At 39.0% G+C, this 8,950-nt stretch overlaps 1 protein-coding gene across 1 annotated transcript; it reads left to right on the top strand.

Moving 5' to 3' along the window:
* Positions 1-4,353: 4,353 nt before the first annotated feature.
* On the top strand, positions 4,354-5,106 carry LOC124967915 (putative gustatory receptor clone PTE03). The gene has a single exon (XM_047530352.1). It carries the CDS (start codon positions 4,354-4,356, stop codon positions 5,104-5,106), a length of 753 nt encoding a protein of 250 aa, XP_047386308.1.
* Positions 5,107-8,950: the final 3,844 nt, after the last annotated feature.

Below are 8,950 nucleotides of genomic sequence, written 5' to 3'. Positions count from 1 at the left end.
TTCTGATTACACATATTGTAGGATCACATCAGTCATGCAGTTCTATAACCACATGAGGTAATAAGGTATGTTTAACTCTGCTATTCTTCCTACCCCCAGAACCTTCCCTCCATTCAATCCCCACCACCTAATACAAAGTAACTCTATTCTTCCCTAGCACCCCCATTGAATTATTTTTTAAAAGGAATTTTTAGGGAATTATAATTATGCAAATTAGTGATATTCTTTGTTATATATTCATTTATGCACCTAACATAAATTGCTCCATTTCATTCCCCAGTATTTCCCCTTTCCTTCCCCTTCTCCCTCATCCTCATCCCCTTCCTCTCTTCTTTGGCCATTTCTGAATCAGTCAGTCATACACTCACCTAATGAACCACCTGTTCAATGTTCCGTGTTGACCAGGAGAAATGAAAGCACATGACTGTGAAGAGATTTGTGTGCACATGGCATCTTTATTTGTAATAGCCCCAAACTGAAAGCAATCCAATTGCCTATCGACAGGTGAATGGAGAAGCAAACCATGAAACATCCAAACAATGAAATACTATTTAGCAATAAAAAAGCAATGAACTATCAATAGGACAGCATGAATGGATCTCAACAAGAATGCTGATGGGGTAGGGGGTGGAACTCAGTGGTGGAGTGCTTGCCTAACATGCCTGAGGTCCTGGTTTTGATCCTCAGAAACAAGTATCCTGACTTAAAGAAGGTGGACCACAAGTTTCACAAAGGGGCAGAAGAAAATTTTAATGGATGATGGTTATGCTATTACTGATTTTGGTTATGATTTCTCAGATTAAATACACCCATCCCATAGTGCATCCATAGAACATTAACAATGCTGTTAACCACCCACAGCAAAAATGCCTTTTTGCTTTTGGTTACAAAACATGTATTAGTAACTGATGAATATAATATGCATTACTCCAATCAATGTTTCATGAGTCATCCATATTATTAGTCCTCACATTTGCATTTTTGCATAAATTCATTTTATCACATGAATTTATAGATGTCATGAATGTGTCTACCCATACATAAAAACTGTATTTACAAGCTTAAGTGCTGTGTCAAATTTTCTCTTGGTGTTGTTAGGATGGGGCTGTCCTTAACTATACTAAAAAGGAAGAAGAGAATCAAATCAAATAAAGAAGTAATGAAGGGTTCAAGATACTTAAAAATGATTTGAACCAAGGAAAAAATGGTGAAGGAAAGAAGACATCCACTTGGTCTCCCTGGGTGAGAGAGTAAGCCAGAGCAAAGTTCTCAATTGCTCAGTCTTGCTCCTTACAGAGATGCTGCCTATAATCACAGGAGACTAAAAGACTCAGACTAATGAGAACATTTGCATATTGAAGTCCTAAGGGCCACAGAGACAGCAAACCTTCTGCTTGTGACCACCTGCTCCACACCTTGCCCTGGGGAGTGCCAGTTTACCTGACCTTGGTCTCAGGACCATGATCTCTGCACATGAGGTGGGGCACTTCCTGAGAACAGAACCTCAATGGTTTCCCTGCACATACAGGGCAGAACTGATGTTGTTCTTCAGCATTGCCACCAGTTAATCTGAAGTCAGCTAGCTTGTTTCCCAAGTAGTGACAGGCCTTTGTCAGTTCATCTGGGGCATCTCTGAGGTGGGGATGTGAGGAAGATGGGAAGAGCTAGGCCACCTGTGAGGTTCTGCCTGATCATTCATTGTCTTCTGCCTCCTCTTAGGCACCAACATGCAGGCAGTTTTCATTCTGCTAATACCTCACTCCAACCCTGAAGTGCATGGACCTTCTCTATTCTCAACAGCCACCTAATCTTGCTTACTTTTGAAGACTCTTCCAACCTTCTCTAACCATTTTAAAAATTTATTTGCAAGGGAGGAGTTAGTGTTAGCAGGGGAAACAGTATGTATGCAAAATCTTACTTTTTCCTTCTTGCCTCATGATATGGCTGATACCATCTCCTGTTTGAGTATACACCCAGCAAGAGCATGTGGATAGCAATGCAGACCGGAAGACAACACACTTGTCTACCTTTATCCCATATGACTCTGTGCAGCACTGAAAATTTCAAAAGGGAAAAGAGAACCAATAAATATATGTGTGTGCTTCCAGAATTAGCCAATATTGATATTTTGCCACCAGAGTTCTTTACTTCAAATAACAAAATAGCATGAATCATCATAATGTAGACTTTATATTCCACTCTATCCTTCTTTTTGCAGCGGAAAATTTTTCAATTGTTATTTAAATTTTTTTAACATTGCATATTTATATGCTGAGTATTTTGTGTGTCTGTATGTGTATGTGTGTATATATGTAGGCATGTTTATGTAAGACTTACAACTATATATATATATATATAGTATATATATATATATATATATGTATGTGTAGGGTTATATGTGATGTAATAAGATATTGGAATAAAGTAAAGTTTTAAAGGTAATGGACCAAAGAAAAAATGTACCAATACTAACGAGTGATTAAACATTATCTTAAACAGTCAAATTTAAAATGCCATGTGCAATAAATAAGATTTTAAAATGTGAACCAAGCTCATAGTGTTGTCTGATATGTGGAATCTAAAAATGCCAACCTGAATGTGGAATACTGATTATTAATTGTTGGGAACCATGTGCAGAGGGAGAGTGGAAAAGGGGTGGTTGCTTTGGGAAGTTAACACTGAACCCCTGTGTGGAAATATCACCCAGAACCCCTTTAACATGTATTATCAATAGGTATTGTTTTCTCCCATGGGGGAGAGAAGACACAAACCTAATATGATTGATGATATACAACCACAAATATGCAAAGAAATGTGCAATTACTTTAACAGTTATCAAATGCAGACATGACAGTATAATTTAACAGCAAGTGGTGTATACCCATGTCTTCATTTGTAACAAAATGCAAGAAGGCATTTTTTTTTCTGTGTTGGGTAACAGCATTGTTGATGTTATTGCTTATGATATGCATAAAGAAATTAAAATTTTAATATATATGTTTTTAAAAATATTTAAATTTTATCATGCTATAGATTTCTACTCAGGCAAATTACATTTTTCTTTTACCTACTTATATTTTTGTTCCTACATGTTGTCTGTTTTTTTACTTATTGACTTATTTTTGCCAGTACCAAAGATTGAACTGAAGACTACTCTTCCACTGAGCTACATCCCCAGCACTTTTATTTTTATTTTTTTTATTTTGAGACAAGTTTTCACTAAATGTTCCAGGCTGGCCTCAAACCTGCCATTCTCCTGCCTCAGTCTCCTAAGTAGCTGGGATTATAGGTGTGCAAAACTCTGTGTGGCTTAGTTTATTTATTTAAATTATTAGATATTTTATTATCTGTCCATGAGAAACAAACATTGGGTCACTGATATTCACTGAGATGTCCACTCTTCTTACTTCTCCATGTACTCACGATTTTCAGCTGGAGTTTCTGGGCATCAAATTTTTTCCTTCAAATTTGCAGTTAACAAACTAAGATTTGTTTTTAAGTGGTATTCTATCATTCTCTCATCTTCCTACATTCCTCCCCACCTGTCACTTTATGAACTGTACCAGGTAGTACGGTCAAGTCTTTGGTAGGATAAAACCACAATAGAAATATTAACAGTGGTTCATGTCAAGTACTAGTCTAAAATAGCTTCTATTCTCATTACTCATCCATGCAACATTCTCATAAGGTTTTACAGCATTTTCACTATCATATGAATGTGGAGATTGAGGCTTCTCACAAAAATATTTTGTTGTTCATAAAGCAAGCACTGGAGCAAGTCAGTATGAATTGAAATCCTGAAGGAAGCTGTTGTGTTCAATTAGATATAATAGAGTTTTTTCCTTGAAGATTTAAACATATAGAGAGTCCTCAGATAAAAAGTTATATACTATTTCCTATCTTATTAGTTGGTGTACCTCAGATAAAAAGTTATATACTATTTGCTATCTTATTAGTTGGTGCAAAGTGGGGAAAGAATAGGTTGTCAGCAAATGTGGATGATCTGATAGAGTAGGACAGTGGAAAACAGAAAGAAAAAAAGGTGGGAGGGAGGGAGTGGTGAAGGAAAGATGAGTAACATCGAGGTGACTTTGCAAAACAGCCGTGAGAGTTTTCTGAAACAAGGCATCCGTAATCTGTTGCATTATCTTTATTTTCTCCATCAGTCTCCTAAACATCATGGAATCGGAAAACCAAATAGGTGTCTTGGAATTCCTCCTCCTGGGCCTCTCAGAGGACCCAAACCTGCAGCCCATCCTCTTTGGACTGTTCCTGTCCCTGTACCTGGTCACAGTGCTTGGAAACCTGCTCATCATCCTGGCCATCTGCTCTGACTCTCACCTCCGCACCCCCATGTACTTCTTCCTCTCCAACCTGTCCTTCACTGACATCTGCAGCAGCACAGTCCCTAGGATGCTGATGAATATCCAGAGACACAGCAAGACCATCAGTTACGCAGGTTGCCTCACCCAGGTCTGCTTTGTCCTGGTTTTTGCTGGAGTGGAAAACAGTCTCCTTGCAGCAATGGCTTATGACGGTTATGTGGTCATCTGCCATCTGCTCAGGTACTCAGTCATCATGAACCCCCACCTCTGTGTCCTGCTGATTGTATTGTCCTTAACCATTAGCGTTGTGTATGGTCTGCTTCACAGTCTGATGGTGCTGAGGCTGTCCTTCTGCACAGAACTGGAGATCCTCCACTTCTGTGAACTTGATCAGGTCATCAAGCTGTCCTGTTCTGATACCCTCATCAATAACATCCTACTCTATTTAGTGTCTGGCATACTGGGTGGTGTTCCTTATCTTGGGATTATTTACTCTTACATTAAAATAGTCTCTTCTATTCTGAGAATGTCCTCAGCTGGGGGAACGCGTAAAGCCTTTTCCACCTGTGGGTCTCACCTCTCAGTGGGCTCCTTGTTCTATGGGATGGGTTTTGGGGTGTACATTAGCTCTGTAGTGACTGACTCATTCACCAATACTGCAGCAGCCTCAGTGATGTACACTGTGGTCCCTCCAATGCTGAACCCCTTTATCTACATCCTGAAGTACAGGGATATGAAGGAGGCCTTGAAGAAACTCATCATTACGCCTCCTTTTTGGTGACAGTATCATCTGCTTTGTCCTTGGGCTTCTAGTATAAGTCATTGTACAGGGACACTTGGCAAGCCACAGTCCTTGTGCTATAGTGATGGGATGGCATAAAGGCTAAGCAAGTTCCAACTTAGGTTTGAAACCTGAACATTAGCAAATTAATCCCTGGTGCAGTGAATGGACTTTCAATAAATTAATTAGATGGACCCTCTCATAGTTTACAAAACTTAGAGCACATTAGACTCACCCAGAGAACTTTTTTGAACCCTTGATCAATGCCTCAGTGACACTTCAGCAGTGTGAGGTGGACCCATGGATGTGTATTTCTAATGAAGACATAGGCGATGGCACACGAGTCTTTGAGTAGAGCTGACATAGCACACAATTCTGCTGGGAAGTCACTTAGCCCAATTCTGGGCACAGGGTAAATAGTAAGATTTAGAACCATCATATTATATATGTAACCCCTCTTACTTCACTGTGAATAAAGCAAACCCTGGCAAGGGAAGAAGCCTAAGATGGGAGAAACCCACATTATCCCAGGATTGTATGAGAAATTCCTTAAGTATTTTCCATCTCTCAGAAGATGTGCAAAACTCACTGCTGAAGGAAAATTCCTTAACTATCCATCAGACTTGATACTTGATAGAAACAAACACCTAGTGTCCTTGACACCATGTTTTGAGTGTGTGTGTGTGTGTGTGTGTGTGTGTGTGTGTGCAATTATGTGTTTATGTTGTGAGGGTAAGAATTTCTTTCTTTTATTTCCAAGTAACTGCTAGTACTAACAAACATGTCTCACAGATTTTATATATTTTATGTATTGTAGACAAATTGGATAATGAAATGGTACAGAGGTATATGTTTGTATGTATTAGACAATGCTTTAAATGGTGTTTGAAAATCTTTCATATACACTTAAACTTCATGTCTCTTGTTTTATTTACCATCAAAAAGATCTGAAGTGAATCAATCCACCAGGATTGGCATGACTATCTTTTCCTTGGAATTCTGTACATTTTATATCACATTTACCTTTAATTTATGTATACCACTGGGAATTGTTACAAGATATAAAAGGACGTGCTAACCACTGCACACACTGGTCCTGACAAACACTCATCCACACCCATCAGCCACTCCGCAGTGTTCCCTGTCAGACGCTAGAACACAAGACTATGTAGATTCAGGCCATTTCAATAACTGTATTGGGATGCAATTTACCTGCTGCCACATTGACTCATTTTAAATATAAAGTTATAAGACTTCTGGCACATTTGCAGAGTTGCATGCATCCTACTTCTTTATATCATAGGTGATTCTTCATGCCTGACTTCTGCTACAGAGTATTCTTGTGAGATTCACTCATGTGGTTTTTGTTTAGCAAGAGTTTACTCTCATGGCCACATTCGTTCCCACTGTATCAACACACAGAATTTATTCACTCAGATGTTTTGGACATTGGGTTATTTATAGGTGTTTTATGAGTCCTGGTGCCATGGACATTATCATACGTGTTGTTTGTACACATTTTTGTTGGATAGATATCTAGGAGTGGAAGTTTTGGGTCATAAGGAATAGATGTGGACACATTTACTCAATACTAATGAATAAATGGTCAGCAGTCATAAATGACGGGCCCCAATTGAGGTCTTGTTCAAATGCCAAGACGACACCAGGAGGCTGAGGGTGGAAATATTAATGGGCACCATCAAGATCTATTTCAAGGGTAGAAGCTCATGAGATCACTCCTGGGATCATTCCAGCCAACTCCTATGTCCCAGAGAGGCAGGAAAATGGAAGATGAAAGTAAACCCATATGTGAGTTTTGGGAAGGATTGCAGTTCAGGCTAAAGGACATAGCTAATACTTTTTAAATGCTTGTTTTAACATAGGTTTTGATCAATGCTCATACCCTAAGTCTTACAAACCCATAAGCTAGCACACCAAAGTGGGTTCTTGGACTCTCTGACTTCCTCCCACATCTGGGGAATTCTATCTTTTCTCACATAAATAAATCCTATTCCTTTTATTCTTCCCTGTTTTCATTGTCTATGGATTTTATTCTTCAAATTTTGTGAGACAAGAAGCCAAAAGGAAATTGATGAAGAGTGGAATCTAGTCTCACCTCAAAACTCCAATTTCACCACCATACAATTTTCCAAAGTAGTTGTATCAATTTACACTTCTACTATCTTTTCAATATATCCATTGCCTGCCTTTTACATTTTGGCCATGTTGATGAGGATGTAATAGTACTATATTTTGCTTATTAGGTTTTAAATTTTTATATATTTATTTATTTTATTTATTTATTTTTTAATTTATTTTTATTTATTTATTTTTTCACATAAGGGAATTTATTAAGCAAATAGAGTGACTCCCTGCAGGGTAAGAGAGAAAATGAGAGGAAGAGAAATGGAAAGAGAAAGGGTGTGCGCTAGAGAGAGTGGAAAGTGAGGAGGAGAAATAAAGTGAGTCAGGGAAGAGAAAAGCAAGAGAAAAGATGGCGGTGAAGCTATCTTTAAGAATCCTGCTGGGCTAACAGGGGACCAATAACAGAGAAGGATACTTGCAAGCTGACTGATGAACCAATAGCTAGCTAGGATGTTCACAAACTGACAGTAGTTGGAAGGTGGGGAAATGGCTGCAACAGAAAGGGTGGGGAGAGCAGCTTGGTACATTACATTCCTCCATTTCTGTTTTTATAAGAATCTTTTTTTCTCCAGTTCTTTCCCACCTTATCTCTCCTTCCTGCCTAAGTGACTGGGGCTGATTTTGCAGGTGAGATGTAAAATGCCCTTTCTCCCAGGAGAAGTCTTCAACTTCCAGACTTCCAGAGGCAGATGGTTTTCAAGGACTTCATTTCCTTGATTTCACTGATCCCCTATTTCTACACTAACTGCCTGTCCCCAATTCTGGCTTTATTCACCCCTCTAATTTTAGGAACTCATTTACTGCTGCAGGGAAAGGGGGTCCATGATCACTCTGGCTTCTTCAAGCTGGAAGGGGACAGTATGGGGCAAGCAGTTTAGAGTTCCCTTTTTAGAAATCGGGTTAATCAAGGGGTCCTAGATGTCTGGTTGGGGAATAGCAGGTTGTAAAGGCATTTGGTGGTGGGTGCTTCTATGACAGAAGAACAAAAAGACAGGAGTACTGAAATGAGATTGATACAATATAAATGTTGCAGAATCTGAAACATACCAATGAACATCATAAAGATGACAGAAGTCAATAATTCCTCACCAGGGGGTGGAAGAACTCAGAAGTTGTTCCCATAACAAGTCCTAGCAAATGCTGGAGAGGACAAGGCATTTATTTGGGAACTACAACATTGTCTAGGTTATCAGGAATGTAAACACAACATTTAGTAGAGATACTAGCAAACATAGATTAAGCCTACCTGTGTCTGTAGGCCTTCAACTGACTAAAAACTTGACTCTGGCAGTTTCTCTGGATAGTTATTAGGCACATTTGCCTAAGAATATCTCTTTTGTAGATATTAGTCTTTAATCTAGTGGGCTAATACAAACGTACATCTTAAGTTACATTTTACTATTATTTTTTTTAAATGCCCAAGAATAGCTATATTTTGGTTTTAACTGTTTTGCTAGGTGTTTAAGATCAAGCTGGTCATAGTGACCTGTTCCTGTCTGTTAAAGAGTCAGCTGAGTTCCCAGAGGGGTCACTCATAGAGAATGTGAGAGCCTTAGCTTTAGTGCTGTCCATTAGTCAGGGTCTCCTCGATGAGGTGGCTTCCCTTGAAGGCACCAGGGATGTCTCCCTTTTTCCTTGACCCTCCTCTGCAGCAGGTGCACTGATTGACTTTTCATCCTCTAGTGGCCTCACAAATCTC

Source organism: Sciurus carolinensis, chromosome 17 (genome assembly GCF_902686445.1).
Source record: "Sciurus carolinensis chromosome 17, mSciCar1.2, whole genome shotgun sequence".
Lineage (NCBI taxonomy): Eukaryota > Metazoa > Chordata > Mammalia > Rodentia > Sciuridae > Sciurus > Sciurus carolinensis.
Note: the sequence above shows the minus strand (reverse complement) of the source record. Positions and strands in the feature narration are given on the sequence as shown.

Coding starts and splice junctions, on each gene's coding strand:
- LOC124967915 (XM_047530352.1), top strand. CDS start 4,354: ATGTACTTCTTCCTCTCCAACCTGTCCTTCACTGACATCTGCAGCAGC.